General features: G+C 42.5%; 2 protein-coding genes across 3 annotated transcripts in view; one reads left to right on the plus strand and one right to left on the minus strand.

Annotated features, from left to right (window-relative positions):
* Window positions 1-6,457, minus strand: part of LOC137321773 (trifunctional enzyme subunit alpha, mitochondrial-like) — a 67,668-nt gene extending 61,211 nt beyond the window's left edge. Inside the window, exon 1 of the mRNA XM_067984433.1 lies at window positions 6,294-6,457. Coding sequence (XP_067840534.1) covers window positions 6,294-6,360 — 67 coding nt within the window. The 5' untranslated portion in view covers window positions 6,361-6,457. The remainder of the gene's footprint in view (window positions 1-6,293) is intronic.
* Window positions 6,458-6,616: 159 nt separating this feature from the next.
* hadhb (hydroxyacyl-CoA dehydrogenase trifunctional multienzyme complex subunit beta) overlaps window positions 6,617-16,345 on the plus strand; it is a 42,632-nt gene continuing 32,903 nt past the window's right edge. The window contains exons 1-6 of one of the 2 annotated variants that reach the window (XM_067984434.1): window positions 6,617-6,723; window positions 11,345-11,428; window positions 12,578-12,619; window positions 12,767-12,863; window positions 13,829-13,873; window positions 13,967-14,066. In XM_067984434.1, the coding sequence (XP_067840535.1) occupies window positions 11,362-11,428; window positions 12,578-12,619; window positions 12,767-12,863; window positions 13,829-13,873; window positions 13,967-14,066 (351 nt within the window). In that variant the 5' untranslated portion in view covers window positions 6,617-6,723; window positions 11,345-11,361. Of the gene's footprint in view, window positions 6,724-7,116; window positions 7,139-11,344; window positions 11,429-12,577; window positions 12,620-12,766; window positions 12,864-13,828; window positions 13,874-13,966; window positions 14,067-16,345 lie in introns of those variants that run through there. The other variant, XM_067984435.1, reaches the window with a different exon arrangement.

Below are 16,345 nucleotides of genomic sequence, written 5' to 3' on the forward strand. Positions count from 1 at the left end.
TATATGGGGTTTTGATAGAGCAAGTAGGGAGAAACTGTTTCCTCTGGCAAGTGGGTCAGTAACCAGAGGTCATACTGCACCTTTCCCAACCATGCCAGTTTTCCTTTTTGCCCCCCTAAGTTTTATTTGCATTAACTGTTTTTCCATTCCATTGTTTTCTTAATTTATTCATGTCATTCTTTTTTAATCCCTTCATGTAGACTCCTTTCAAATACTGATACTTTGGTTTAATTTGCTGTGATTTTTTCCTACTATTTTCTGTACAAACATTTCTTTCATTTTTAAGGCAATTTTCTATTTCCTGGCTACTCACATCTTTTTCTCAACGTCTGATGAGATATTGGTTGAAGATCTCTTACATGCCACTAGCTACAGCAAATTGGTACAACCATTTTTTCCCCTTTCCCACCCATTCCTTGGTGACAACATTCTCCTTCACATAATTGCCCAGCCGACGTATCTGCTGTCTCCAGGCTGATCCAGTGCTCAAACTGATGAGGCAGGCCATTCTCCACTGCCAACCATAGAAACAAAGAGCTGGATAAGAAAGGAATGGAGAGAGAGAACAGTGCCTTCATGTTCTCAAGATGCCCAAAGCACTTCACAGCCATTTTAAAAAAATGTATAGTCACTTTTGTTATTTAGGCAAACAGAGCAGCCACTTTGCACACACTAAAGTCATAGAGTCATACAGCACGGATAGAGGCCCTTCGGCCCATCGTGTCCGCGCCGGCCATCAGCCCTGTCTACTCTAATCCCATATTCCAGCATTTGGTCCGTAGCCTTGTATGCTATGGCATTTCAAGTGCTCATCCAAATGCTTCTTGAATGTTGTGAGGGTTCCTGCCTCCACAACCCTTTCAGGCAGTGAGTTCCAGACTCCAACCACCCTCTGGGTGAAAAAGTTCTTTCTCAAATCCCCTCTAAACCTCCCGCCTTCTACCTTGAATCTATGTCCCCTTGTTATAGAACCCTCAACGAAGGGAAAAAGCTCCTTAGTATCCATCCTATCTGTGCCCCTCATAATTTTGTACACCTCAATCATGTCCCCCCTCAGCCTCCTCTGCTCCAAGGAAAACAAACCCAATCTTCCCAGTCTCTCTTCATAGCTGAAGCGCTCCAGCCCTGGTAACATCCTGGTGAATCTCCTCTGCACCCTCTCCAAAGCGATCACATCCTTCCTGTAGTGTGGCGACCAGAACTGCATACAGTACTCCAGCTGTGGCCTAACCAGTGTTTTATACAGCTCCATCATAACCTCCTTGCTCTTATATTCTATGCCTCGGCTAATAAAGGCAAGTATCCCATATGCCTTCTTTACCACCTTATCTACCTGTTCCGCCGCCTTCAGGGATCTGTGAACTTGCACACCAAGATCCCTCTGACCCTCTGTCTTGCCTAGGGTCCTCCCATTCATTGTGTATTCCCTTGCCTTGTTAGTCCCTCCAAAGTGCATCACCTCGCACTTTTCTGGGTTAAATTCCATTTGCCACTGTTCCGCCCATCTGACCAACCCATCTGTATCGTCCTGCAGACTGAGGCTATCCTCCTCGCTATTTACCACCCTACCAATCTTTGTATCATCAGCGAACTTACTGATCATACCTTTTACATTCATATCCAAGTCATTAATGTAGACCACAAACAGCAAGGGACCCAGCACCGATCCCTGTGGTACCCCACTGGCCACAGGCTTCCAGTCACAAAAACAACCTTCGACCATCACCCTCTGCCTTCTGCCACTAAGCCAGTTTTGTATCCAAAGTGCCAAGGCACCTTGGATTCCATGGGCTCGTACCTTCTTGACCAGCAAATTAATAAACAAACAATTAACTGTGATCCAGAATGAGGGGTCACGGTTTCAGGATACAGGGTAGAACATTTAGGACTGAGATGAGGAGAAATTTCTTCACTCAGAGGGTGGTGAACCTGTGGAATTCTCTACCACAGAAGGCTGTGGAGGCCAAGTCACTGAATATATTTAAGAAGGAGCTAGATAGATTTCTAGACACAGAAGGCATCAAGGGGTATGGGGAGAGAGCAGGAATATGGTATTGAGATAGAGGATCAGCCATGATCATACTGAATGGCAAAGCAGGCTCTAAGGGCCAAATGACCGACTCCAGCTCCCATTTTCTATGTTTTAATCTATTTTGGTGGTGCTGGTAGACGGACTAATGTTGGCAAGGACACCAGGAGAACTCCCTGCTCCTCTTCAAATAGTGCCATAGGATTGTTCACGTTCACCTAAACAGGCAGACAGGACCTCCATTTAACATCTCATCTGAAAGATGGTACCTCCGACAATTCAGCAGTTCTGCAATATTGCATTCAAGTATCAGCCTAGAATAGCTGCTCAAATGCTGGAGTGGGCTTTGAACCCACAACCACATTGATTAACTGAGCGAGAACTGAAGTATTGTCTGCTTCAATATCATGGTGCAGCCCACACATCATGACAATCCATGGGCAAGTGTGGAGAACTGCACTCCAATGACAGAAGAACAGCATGCAGATCACCAGACTTCAGTTGGCCACTCCTGCCATTTATCAAATCCCATTTGTTTTTTTTAAATTCGTTCACGGGATGTGGGCGTCGCTGGCAAGGCCGGCATTTATTGCCCATCCCTAATTGCCCTCGAGAAGGTGGTGGTGAGCCGCCTTCTTGAACCGCTGCAGTCCGTGTGGTGACTGTTCTCCCACAGTGCTGTTAGGAAGGGAGTTCCAGGATTTTGACCCAGCGACAATGAAGGAACGGCGATATATTTCCAAGTCGGGATGGTGTGTGACTTGGAGGGGAACGTGCAGGTGGTGTTGTTCCCATGCGCCTGCTGCCCTCGTCCTTGTCCTTCCAGGTGGTAGAGGTCGCGGGTTTGGGAGGTGCTGTCGAAGAAGCCTTGGCGAGTTGCTGCAGTGCATCCTGTGGATGGTGCACACTGCAGCCACAGTGCGCCGGTGGTGAAGGGAGTGAATGTTTAGGGTGGTGGATGGGGTGCCAATCAAGCGGGCTGCTTTATCTTGGATGGTGTCGAGCTTCTTGAGTGTTGTTGGAGCTGCACTCATCCAGGCAAGTGGAGAGTATTCCATCACACTCCTGACTTGTGCCTTGTAGATGGTGGAAAGGCTTTGGGGAGTCAGGAGGTGAGTCACTCGCCGCAGAATACCCAGCCTCTGACCTGCTCTTGTAGCCACAGTATTTATGTGGCTGGTCCAGTTAAGTTTCTGGTCAATGGTGACCCCCAGGATGTTGATGGTGGGGGATTCGGCGATGGTAATGCCGTTGAATGTCAAGGGGAGGTGGTTAGACTCTCTCTTGTTGGAGATGGTCATTGCCTGGCACTTATCTGGCGCGAATATTACTTGCCACTTATGAGCCCAAGCCTGGATGTTGTCCAGGTCTTGCTGCATGCAGGCTCGGACTGCTTCATTATCTGAGGGGTTGCGAATGGAACTGAACACTGTGCAGTCATCAGCGAACATCCCCATTTCTGACCTTATGATGGAGGGAAGGTCATTGATGAAGCAGCTGAAGATGGTTGGCCCTGAGGAACTCCTGCAGCAATGCCCTGGGGCTGAGATGATTGGCCTCCAACAACCACTACCATCTTCCTTTGTGCCAGGTATGACTCCAGCCACTGGAGAGTTTTCCCCCTGATTCCCATTGACTTCAATTTTACTAGGGCTCCTTGGTGCCACACTCGGTCAAATGCTGCCTTGATGTCAAGGGCAGTCACTCTCACCTCACCTCTGGAATTCAGCTCTTTTGTCCATGTTTGGACCAAGGCTGTAATGAGGTCTGGAGCCAAGTGGTCCTGGCGGAACCCAAACTGAGCATCGGTGAGCAGGTTATTGGTGAGTAAGTGCCGCTTGATAGCACTGTCGACGACACCTTCCATCACTTTGCTGATGATTGAGAGTAGACTGATGGGGCGGTAATTGGCCGGATTGGATTTGTCCTGCTTTTTGTGGACAGGACGTACCTGGGCAATTTTCCTCATTGTCGGGTGGATGCCAGTGTTGTAGCTGTACTGGAACAGCTTGGCTAGAGGCGCAGCTAGTTCTGGAGCACAAGTCTTCAGCACTACAGCTGGGATGTTGTCGGGGCCCATAGCCTTTGCTGTAGACATTTAAGATTTTGCAATGATTTGCCAAGTATTCAAAAGCCATTAAATATTGGAATACTTTTTCTCCCGTACAATTTTCATTGTAATCTGTGCAACATTTTACTCAGTTTTTGCTGATGGCTGAGGAAACTTTCAAATGTGTAAATCATTTGCTCCTGGTGAAACTTTTCAGGAGTTTCTCCCTCTTCAAAAACATTTTGATACACAATTTCTCAGAACTTTATATGCCCTACAATAAAGGGAACCAGATCATTAATTTCAATAATAGGGGGCATAATCTCAGAATAAGGGGTCACCCGTTTAAGACGGAAATGAAGAGGAATTTCTTCTCCCAGAGGGTCGTGAATCTTTGGAACTCTTCACCCCAAAAAGCTGTGGAGGCTGAGTCACTGAATACGTTCAAGGCTGATTTAGACAATTTTTTAATCAGCAAGGGAGTCAAAGGATATGGGGAAAAGGCAGGAAAGTGCTGTTGAGGTAAAAATCAGATCAGCCATGATCTCATTGAATGGCAGAGCAGGCTCGAGGGGCCAAATGGCCTACTCCTGCTCCTATCTCTTATGGTCTTATGTGCACTTACATTAAATCTAAATATTATAACAGCCACATGCTTGATTTGAACCTGAGGCTTTTTAAACTGAAATCATCAATGGAATACTTACCATTTTCTAACAACATAATTTTTTTTTAAATTACCAGGAAAAATGACATCTACTGTAGTATTATGCTAAATATATGATGGCAAAACCTAGCTCTTTAGTGTCATTTCAAAAGGACAGGCTTGGCCACGATAGATTTTTAACTTCTTCCAGTTCTGACGAACGATCATCGACCTGGAACGTTAACTCTGTTTCTTTCTCCACAGGTGCTGCCTGACTTGCTGAGTATTTCCAGCATTTTCTGTTCTAATTATAGATTTCAGTAATCTACTCTTCATTTTTTTTTAAAACAAGATTTGCAAACATTCCTACTACAATCACAGAATTTTCTCTGGACTCAATTTAGATTTCAGTGTCAAAATGCTCGAGTTTCATTTAAATATCCAAATATGATGAATTTATAGGTTACATTCAACATTTCGAGTTAGAGGTTACTAGCAAGGTCTTACAAGTCCTGCTGTGAATGCCTTTTGTCCTGCAAAATGCCACCACGTCTGTAGTATAAATTGCCAAATTGACCTTAACTTCAGAAACTCTTTCAATATTACTTCCAACAAGTAGTCTGAGTATTTTTTTATTGGCTGCTCTGTAATTGCATTAAATACAACTTTTTAAAATCTCAACATCAATGAGATGAATGACTAGTTACATTTTTTTAAAGTGATGTTGGCTGAGAGAGGCCACTATTCTTTTTTAAATAATGCTAAGGGATCTTTACCATCCACATGAACTATAGAAATAGGCAGACAGGTCTTCTCTTCCCCAAATCATTCATAGACATTGCATGTTAACCAATATGCTGTCCTTACTGTACAGTCATTTAAGGAGTAAGGTTTGAACCCACAACTTGCTGACTGAAACATTAATGTTACCAACTGAGCCAATTAAACTAGTATTTAGGTAGTATTGAAAATTATACTTATATTCTAACGTTGGAATATATTTGCGTTCTGCACAGACATGGCCAGTGAGAATATAAAGTACAAGGAAATATTCCTCTTCTGTTTCTTGAGGTCGGTCTGCTCCGCACCAAGCACGCCTCGATCAAAGCCAAAATATCAGAAATAAAAACAGAAAAAGCCAAAATATCAGACATTTGATCTTGACATTTCATCCCTTGGGAGCAAGGAACCATAAGTGTTTTAAGGCGGCGAGTAGTCTGTGTTCTCCTGGTGATAATTTTTATATCTCAGGGCCTGCACCGATAGAGTAAGTTAGTTGCACAAGTTATTAAACTGAAAAACTGTTGCAACACTTTTATTCCAAAATCCACGTCAACAGCGCAGCCGCACAGACTATATTAACAAGTCGTTGCCAGCGATAAACGGCCCGTTTCCATAAACCACTCAGTTTAAGCAACTAAGTTATCAGAGACTTGGTCGGAACCGTAGGGGGGGGGTGGCGGAGATCTAAGAGACAAAACAAATTACTTACGTCCCGCCATCGAAACTCTTCATTCAATAAAATTAAGGGACATTTTAAACCTCACGCCCACTTATATGTCGCGTACCTGAGAAGCGCAGATGCCTGATGCCCGAGAGCCGGGACAGGATCCCCACCGCTCGCACAGCCGCCATCTTCTGGGTCAAACCGACCAACCCCGAGGGTCTTACTCAGGGCTCGGGAAGCCTTACTTATTGCCTGTGCGAAATATCGGTTGCATCGAACAAAACGCAACTGACTTTAATAACGAGTAACTCCGCAATATTTAGATCATATTAATCTTCTCCGCTACCGGAGACGATGATATTATGCGGCGTAGGTTGGGGTGGGTGGGGACGGTCGTAATGTAAGCGAGGCTGTCATCAGGCGGGGTTTGGGTTGGGTTGGGCTGGGAGGGGTCCTCCGATTGTGCTGGTGCTTGTTGTTAGGGGTGAGCGTTTGTCGGGTCGGGGAGACGGCGGGCGGTGGGACCGAGCATCGGCTGTGAGGAAACCCAGGTAAAACCCGGGCAAAACCCGGGCCCGGCGGCGGCGGGGGTTATGATAGTTATAGAACCGGAGTTTCGGGACCGTATGATCTGAGCCGAAGGCGGGGCCGGCGGAGTTGGGTGAATGAGAGGCGCTGGGTGTCGGGGGCCCATGGCCCCGGCTCTGCTCCCTCTGTGCCCCGGGTCGCGGTGTGTGTGGTGTGGTGTGTGGTGTGTGTTTGGAGGTCGCTGGCTGGCCGGCCGGCCTTGCGGTATGTCACGGGAGATGTTGAGCTCCCGCTCAATTGTCTGGGGTCAGTAAGATGCGTCGTGGACGTGGCCCGGTCTTTTATCAGTGTCAGTGTTTATCAGTGTCAGTGTCGCACTTGGCTGCAGAGATGCCCGTGGGCGGCAGTGTTTATTTACATCGCCTGATGGTTTAGTCGGTGAGTGAACGGTATGGATTCACCGTACGCGCTCTGTACCTGTTGAAGCCCTTGATTTTTTTTTTCTGTATTGGACCCGGGTATACATGTTACAACACAGAAGGAGGCCATTCGGCCCGTCGAGCCCGTGCCGGCTTCTGTGTGAGCAATGCACTTAGTCCCATTCCCCCGCTTTTTCCCCGTAGCCCTGCAAATGTTTCCCTTCAAGTATTTATCCAATTCCTTTTTGAAAACCACGATTGAACCTGCTTCCACCACGCTTTCAGGCAGCACATTCCAGATCACAACTACTCGCTGTGTAAAAAAGTTTTTGCTCATATCATCTTTGATTCTTTTGCCAATCACCTTAAATCTGTGTCCTCTGGTTTTCAACCCTTACACCAATGGGAACAGTTTCTCTTTATTTATATGTCCTCATTTTGTCATTAGAAGAAACTATTCTATTAAATGAAAACAGAAAATGCTGCAAATACTCCAAGTATGGCAGCATTTGTGGAGAAAGTAGCAGTTAAAAGGGCAGAAATCGCACGGGAAATAATGGAGCAGCTCAACAGCGCTCTCCGTTGTTAGTGGCGAAATGGAGAAGCAAGTTCCAGCGTTTGCACACGCGCAGTGAAACGTGGAAATCCGGAACTTGTTCCTAGTGGTTCTCCGGTTAAAAGACAGCTTCGAATTAAAGGGATATCGCACGCTGCAATCAGGGAAATCGTTGAAAAAGTGCAAACTTGCTTATCTGCCCAACTGGAAAGTAACTAATTGCACCACCAAACAGGTATGCCTAAAAATACATGTCCAAACTAAGTTTTAATGACTTAATGACTACCAAACAACTAAAAATTAATTTTTAAAAATGTGGAGTCTCATATTACTCCTTTTTTAGTAGTTCTTGGTCATTTAAAAAAAATGGTTTACTTTTCCCTTTTTTATTTAATTCCGTTATTTCTTTGGCTTTTTATTTTAAAAAAATAATTTTTTATTTACAATTACATACAGAATATTAACTTCCAATGAATGAAGTCTGCTTGCCTGTTTGAGCAATGCAGGCTGAATCTGTGGGCGTGATTTCTCTTCCTGACAGATTTCCTCTGCTCCCTCCACCCTCACCTCCAACAAAAAGTGTGAGGAGCTCATGGACTTCTTTGTCACTAAGATTGAGACCACCCGTTCAGCTACCTCTGCCGCTTCCCTCCGTTCCCCTAGCCAAATTTTCCTTACGGTTCCCCTCTGCCCTAGCTCTGAACTTGCATCTTTCTTTAGTTTCTCTCCTATCACCCCATATGCCCTCTCCGAGCTCACCTTGACCATGAGACCCGCCTCCTGCTCCCTCGACCCTATTCCCATTAAACTGCGGACCACCCAACTTCCCTTCCTGGCCCCCATGTTAGCTGATATTGTTAACAGTTCCCTCTTCTCAGATACTGCCCCCCCCTTCAAATCTGCTGTCATCACACCCCTCCTCAAAAAAACCACCCTTGACCCCTCTGTCCTTACAAACTACCATCCAATCTCCAACCTCCCTTTCCTCTCCAAAGTCCATGAACGTGTTGTCGCCTCCCAAATCCGCGCCCATCTTTCCTTCAACTCCATGTTTGAATCTCTCCAATCAGGTTTCCACCCCTCCCACAGTACTGAAACGGCCCTGATCAAAGTCACAAATAACATCCTATGTGACTGTGATGAGGGTAAACTATCCCTCCTCATTCTTCTCGACCTGTCTGCAGCCTTTGACGCGGTTGACCACACCATCCTCGTCCAACGCCTCTCCTCCTTCATCCAACTGGATGGGACTGCGCTCGCCTAGTTCCATTCTTATTTATCCAGTCGTAGCCAGAGAATCACCTGCAATGAATCACCAAAGCCATTGCCTTTGGTCCTAGTCACCGACTCCATCCCTCGCCCTGGCCACTGTCTGAGGCTGAACCAAACCTTTCGCAATCTTGGCATCCTGTTTGACCCTGAGATGAGCTTCCGACCACATATCTGCTCCATCACCAAGACCGCCTATTTCCACTTCCATAATATCGCTCATCTCCGCCCCTGCCTCAGCTCATTTGCTGCTGAAACCCTCATTCTTTGTTTCCAGACTGGACTATTCCAATGCTCTCCTGGCTGGCCTCCCAACTTCCACCCTCCATAAACTGAGCTCATCCAAAACTCTGCTGACTGTATCCTAACTCGCACCAAGTCCCGTTCTCCCATCACCCCTGTGCTCGCTGACCTACATTGGCTTTTGGACCGGGAACGCCTCGATTTTAAAATTCTCATCCTTGTTTTCAAATCCCTTCATGGGCTCGCCCCCCCCATCTCTGTAACCTGCTCTAGCCCGACAACCCTCCGAGATCTCTGTGCTCCTCCAATTCTTGCGATTTTTAATCACTCTACCATTGGCGGCTGTGCCTTCAGCTGCCTAGGCCCTAAGCTCTGCAATTCCCTCCCTAAACCTCTCTGCCTCTCTATCTCTCGCTCCTCCTTTAAGATGCTGCTTAAAACCTATCTCTTTGACCAAACTTTTAGTCACCTGACCTAATACCTCCTAATGTGGCTCGGTGTCAAATTTTGTTCAATGATGCTTCTGTGAAGCGCCTTGGGACGTTTTACTACGTTAAAGACCCTATATAAATGCAAGTTGTTGTTGTTTGTGGGCGTGTCTTCTCCTCTCTGAGTTTTCCAGTCGCAGCAATTCACGCTGCTCAGAGGCTGGGTTGATAACGTACAATTTTTTAAAGATTCAAATTCAAGCAATTCAATACCACAGATTCCGCAGTAAGTAATTTTGATAAATCAATTCGCAGGAGCAGTGGTGACTGTTGACTCACCACTCCGAGCGATTTCTGGCCAAATGTTTTAGATTACCTGAAACGTTAGCTCTGTTTCTTTCTCTGCAGATGCTGCCTGACTTGCTGAGTATTTCCAGAATTTTCTGTTTTTATTTCAGATTTCCAGCATCCGCAGTATTTTTCTTTTGATAGTCTATTAAATATAGTGTTGTGATCAGCAGGGAAGCCTTTTGAAAGTGATTTTTTTTAATCGATTATATGTTGTAATATTTTCCCCAACGTTGATTTAAAATGATCTGATCATAAATAGGGCAACGGTAAGTATGTTTGTGTAAATTACATTGTTCCATAATTTAATTTGTTACAGTGATGTCACCAAGGGTGTCCAAACTGTAACCTTGCAACCTTGATCTAAAAGTCCAGGCAACTGTCCTATTTGTGGTTGTATTTATTATTCCCTAGTTTGTGCTGTTTGAATTTTGTGGGTGTGGAGGTTTCCTGCCTCATAGTTGTTTGTAAATTGTAAATTTTCTGTCCGACTGTCACAATACTCTCTGGGTATTGTAGTTCCACTGGAGCAGGTGAGAACTTCAAAACCCATGATGCAGCTCTCTAGCACACATACAATTTCTCCACAATAGCTAAAACTTCCTGGTCCTTTTCTTCCTGTTTTTCATCTGATGTGAGTGTAATGATGCATATTTTGTCTATATAATAAAATAGGCTATATCATGACTGATAGTGATATAAATGTTTTCACTCATGACGTGACCATAACACAGTTGTGACATTACAATTTTTAAGGTGCTTGGTAGGTCTTTCATTGACTATTTTGCCATTATATATTTTGTTTTCTATCCGGGTAAAGAGCTGAATGCATAGAACGGCTTTAAATTCACTAGGTAATTTTAACTGTGTTGGTGGTTAACTAGCTTTATAATAGGTGTTGATGGCCTTTCAAATCTCTAGGATTTTGTGTGATTGTGCCTTGGCCAAAGTAAGAATGGCAAGATGAACAATAAACTGAAATACCCTTTCAATACAGATGTTAATTTATGTTGATGTATATTCCACATGTAGCTTTTCTTAAAACATTCATTGTATTGTATATAGGGAATACATCATAGTCGGCAGTGTGATAAAAGCATTTACACAAGTAAAGTTAAATGGATGACTTGGCCAATCTCATAAGTGACCATGACATATTCTGTATATCACAAAAAAATATATACTTTGTAATGGCGTTCCAGTGAAGATGAAACTAGTGAGTTTTTTTTAACTATCAGTGATGTTAGCCAGTCATAGTGTATCCAGAAGTTTGCTTGTGTGTTGTTTGTTCAAATTACTGCTGGTGGGGGGAAAAAATAGACATTCTATAGTTTGTTGGTGAGCAGCTGTCCTATAATTAAAACTTGCTTTCTTTCTATAGAAATTAACCTTTTAAACATGGCTTCCATGTTGGTGCACACATTCAAAAATGCCCCAATCAATTTGTCGTGGGCTGCAAAGTTAAGTAAGTATGTGTATAATACTATTTTGGAATATTCTTCATTTCCACAAAATGGTACTTGAACTATGAGATTTCCTGCTAGGAATTTTTTGGGGTATTGAGATCCCACTGTTACTTTTTATGACCCATCCAGGTGGGCATACCTGCTGCCAAAATTACATGCTATGGTGGGGCAGAAGGGGTTTTGACATGCTTGTTTGCTCTCCCATTTTAAGTGAGAAAGGAAAATACGCATATAAACCACAACCTAATCTTATTCCACCAAAATAAGGATGCTTAATCAAAATGCGCAAATAATTGACACATATCTTGGGAGAAAAAAGGCTACTTAAGTCGATTTGGTTTGTTATGTTTAAATACATTACAGTTGGACCTGTGATCTCTACCAGTATCACATGGATTGTAGAAGCATTTTCTACCTGGGCCTATGGTGTATCTTCAATACCAGTATTGCATCTCATTCAATAATCTGTTTTAATATCTGATGTCATTGTTGGTGGCATATGCCGGAGCACGAATGTATGAAGTCATAGAGTCGGAGAGTGCAGGTTCACTTTCACTCTGCTGAGTTCCCAATTTTATCTGTATGGTTTGGGGAGGCAGTAGGTGCCTTGCTATTGGAGGTAGAGCATGAAGAGGGAAAACAATCCCACTTGTCATCTTGTAAACATATAAGTAAATGGTTCAGAGTGACGTGATTGAGATATGAGAGCAGATACACCCTTACCCTCCCACCGGCTCATGATGGTTGCAATCATGTGGTCTAGGGAGAAAATGGAGACATGTAATACCATGAAATATTGTGTATTCTGTTTCTCCTTATTTTACTTTCCGTACAAAGTTTTCATGTATTTGTGTTTATCTCTTACCACACCATTGCAAAATTGTGTGGTCATTTCTAACTTGCTAATCTTAATACTGCTTCTTTGAAATTAATATTCAATTTTTTTGGTCTGAGAAGCTGAAAATTATCAGAATCCAGAGATTTATAAGTACATAAAGTATATAACTTAAGGTGCCTGGTGGAATTACCAATTTCTTCACTAGTTTAAAACTGCAAAAATGTTTTATACAAAGAATTTAAGTTTTTGATATCTGTAATGAGACAAGAGATGTATCTGTTTACTGAAAACATCTTTGTTTTGAAACTAGATGCACGTTTGTTGAGCTCAGTATCTCCCATTCAGTCCCAAGGTACAGTACTTTTATATCCATTTTTCTAATCGCTTTATAGTGCCAGCATGCATTTACTTACTGGTTAGCATAATGCTTGACTTTGACTCATTAAACGATTATTAGGGTCATATAAGTTTACATCTGTCTTAAAATTCTGTCCAACAGTACAAACGAACAGTAAGAAAACTCTAGCAAAACCAGGGTTGAGAAATGTTGTCCTGGTTGAAGGTGTCCGAACTCCATTCTTGTTGTCCGGTACCACGTAAGTATTGATGGTTATGTGGTTTGAATCAGTACACTGCACATGATATCTGAAGGTTGTTTGTGGGGTCATCAGGTCATGTCTTTTGTTGAAACAAGGAATTTATCTTTAGTGGAATCTCCAACATTTTTCTTTGTTTTTTTTCCCCTCCTTGCCTCTTCTTTCCCGAAAATGGTAATTTATGCTGGTGTACATTCTACTTGCAGCTGTGACTCTTCAACGCCTAGCCTGAGTGCCCGTTGTTTGCGTGTATTTGTATATGTGTGTTTAACCATGGTAACCAATGCAGCTGAGTCCAGCAATATCCTTATTCTGCACCTGCAATGAAGAGTGGGAATACTGGCAAGGAAGTGTTAGTAAAAAGAAAGTAATCCGAAAAAGGAATGAGATTTATCTTCGGCAAGTCCTGAAGTTTAACACAATTCTGTGAGACCAAGATCATTGCATTTAGTAGCAAATGGTGGGGATGTGACTGCTTCTGATGGACCATTAAATGGCTTCCAGTGCAAGCAGATGCGCACTGCATTATGCTTCCATTTGCAAACAGCCACGACTTCTGTGGAAGTTTTACATACTGCCTCTAACAAGCATGTATTAGAGAAGGCAGCAAGCATTTTTAACCAGTCATTTAATTTTGTTTTAAGTCTAAAGTGCAGGTACTGATCCTGCTGTCTTAATAGTTCTCCAGTTTTCAGTGCTTGAGTACAGATGACTAGTTAACCAGTGAAGTAGAAAAGTATTAAATGTAGTGCAGAAAAACTACAAATTGTTGGACTGGTATCATTTTCAACTCACCAGAGCTTTAAAAAAAAGTCTGCTTCTGGCTAGTAGGCAAGTGGAATTTTCAAGTCATGAATGGTTCTGTGCCATGTATAATTCTGCTTAATACTTGAATAAATGTTTTATCTGACTGTTTTAAAAACCTAATTATGTGTTGATAATGTATTGAGACTGTACTCTTGTAGATATGCAGATTTGATGCCGCATGATTTGGCCAGAGCAGCACTACAGTAAGTGAGATCAAACTTTGCAATTCTTGTATATACATAATACAGAATATTGAAATCTCATTATGGAGACTGACAAAATTTTTATTCATATAGGGGGCTACTTATAAGGACCAGTATTCCAAAAGCAGAAGTTGACTACATCGTGTATGGTACTGTTATTCAGGAGGTCAAAACAAGTAATGTTGCTAGAGAGGTATGTGGGAATACTACAGTTTAAGATTGTTGTTGATTTTGTTTTTATTTCTTTGCTCATGGTACAGGATATCTTTCTACAGTTGTGCTGTTGACAGCATTGTAATGTACAAAGATTGCTATCACAGTTTTTCTGCTAGATATTTTCTCTGGTTCAGTGTCACCAGTCACTCCTGTAAGTGGACCTCACATCCCCAACAATCCAGAGGGTACCTCTTTCTGCCCAATATCTAGTTAAATGATAGCATGACTCACTGATCATGACAGAGAACCCTTATTTCACACATCGATGACTACTACCGCATGAAGAGTAGTCATGAATGGTAGTAGGCCAAAACAAACTTAGATCTTAGTTCAAACTGATGGCTTTCTGTTGAAAAGAATACTGTGTGTAGTTTTGGGAGTTAACCCCTAGATTTTTAACAAAAAATTTGGGAGACAGAAAGCAAAGAGTCGTGATAAATTTATGTTTTTCAGATTGGTGGGATGTGGGTAATAGTATGCGCTGGGATCTGTGCCTCGATGCTTTTTTTTGTTTTCTAAGCATTACAAGGATACAAGTTGCAGAATTCAACACAGGCAAAAATCTGTTTTTGAACAGTGAGGCCAGGAATGTTGCTCATCTGTTCCTCCCGAGGCAACAATGTTGCCGATGCCAAATGTAAACTGCAGCAGTGGCCACTTTTTTTTATATTTCTGCAAGTGAGCTGAGCACTTGGTCAGCCTCAACAGGTCAGCTATGCAGCTTTCAATTTTCCCCAATATTAGAAAAGAAAACTTCGCTGAAATCACTGCTGAAGATGAGGAAGTATTAGGGAATGGAGTGTTTTTCCATTTTTGTGCATAAGGATAATCAGAAAATTATAGGTTAATTAGTCTTGCCTGTTTTGTGGGTGTACTTCGAAGGACATTTTTTGTTGCTGCTAGTGGGAAGCCTCGCCGACAAAGAGCACATAATAGAAATTCTGACTGAGTGTGATTTTTCAACTATCTAAAATAATGATCAGAAAGTCGTGCACAGCATGTGCTGGAATTTTCTATATATGTTCTCAATTGGTGAGACTTTCCACCAGCAGCACAGAATTGGAAAATGATTATTCTACAGTCCATAGAATGGAAATTATTGAACACTTAAAAAGGCTTGGCCTAAGGAGGAACAGTAGCAGTGAATTTATAAAGGCTTAACTAATTTAATTGAACATTTTAAGAAAATTATGAAATGTTGTATGAATGGATTTTCAGAAGAAATTTGATAAGAGGCTGCATAAGAGATTTGTTATGAAAATTAAGATGTTATATTAAAGAGAATATCGTTGCATGGTTGAAGGGTGACTGGGAAACAGAAAGCAAAGTGTCATAATAAATTGAAGATTTTCAGATTGGTGGGATGTGGGTAGTGGTGTGCCCTGAGATTTGTGCCTGAATGCTTTTATTGTTTTCTGTTTATGCATATGATTTGGACATAGGCACAAGAGGAGTGCTAACAAAGCGTGCTGATGATACCAAATAAAGGGGCACAAAAAACTGTGAGGAAGAATACAAGAGACTGCAGGAGGATATAGAGGGGTTAGTGATGTTGGGTGATAAGTAGCAAGTGCAGTTCAATACAGTAAAATTTGAAGTGGTACAATTTGGGAAAAAAAGAACCATACAGCTACAAGAATAGAGGAACTGAAAGATTGTGGTGCAAATACATAAATCTTTAAAGATGGAAGTGCTGGTATAGAAAAGGCCGTAAAAAAGAAGGGGTTCTGGGTTTTTATACATGGGGCTATTGAATATAAAAGCAAGAATGGTGTGTTGCACTTTTATAAGACACTGGTTAGGCTGAAATAAAAACAGAATATGTTGGAATTACTTAGCAAGTCAGGCAACATCTGTGGAGAAACAAACAGAGTTAACATTTCAGGTCGATGACCTTTCATCAGAACAGGGCATGTGAATTCATCAGTTCTGACGAAAGGTCATTGACCTGAAACGTTAACTCAGTTCCTTTCTCCACAGATGCTACCTGACTTGCTGAGTATTTCCAACATTTTCTGTTTTTATTTCAGATTTCCAGCATGTGCAGTATTTTGCTTTTGATTGGTTAGGCTGAAATTGGTGCATGCAGTTTTGGGCCATCTATTACAGGAAGGAAGGATATGAGACCTGTGGAAAAGGTACAGCTAAGATTCACTGGAATGACACCAAGAATGAGAGATTATAATTACAAAGAATGGCTTGAAAAATTGGAACTTTGTTCATTAGAACAAGGAAGGCTACGGGGGATCTAGTAGA

Source organism: Heptranchias perlo, chromosome 5, assembly GCF_035084215.1.
Source record: "Heptranchias perlo isolate sHepPer1 chromosome 5, sHepPer1.hap1, whole genome shotgun sequence".
Lineage (NCBI taxonomy): Eukaryota > Metazoa > Chordata > Chondrichthyes > Hexanchiformes > Hexanchidae > Heptranchias > Heptranchias perlo.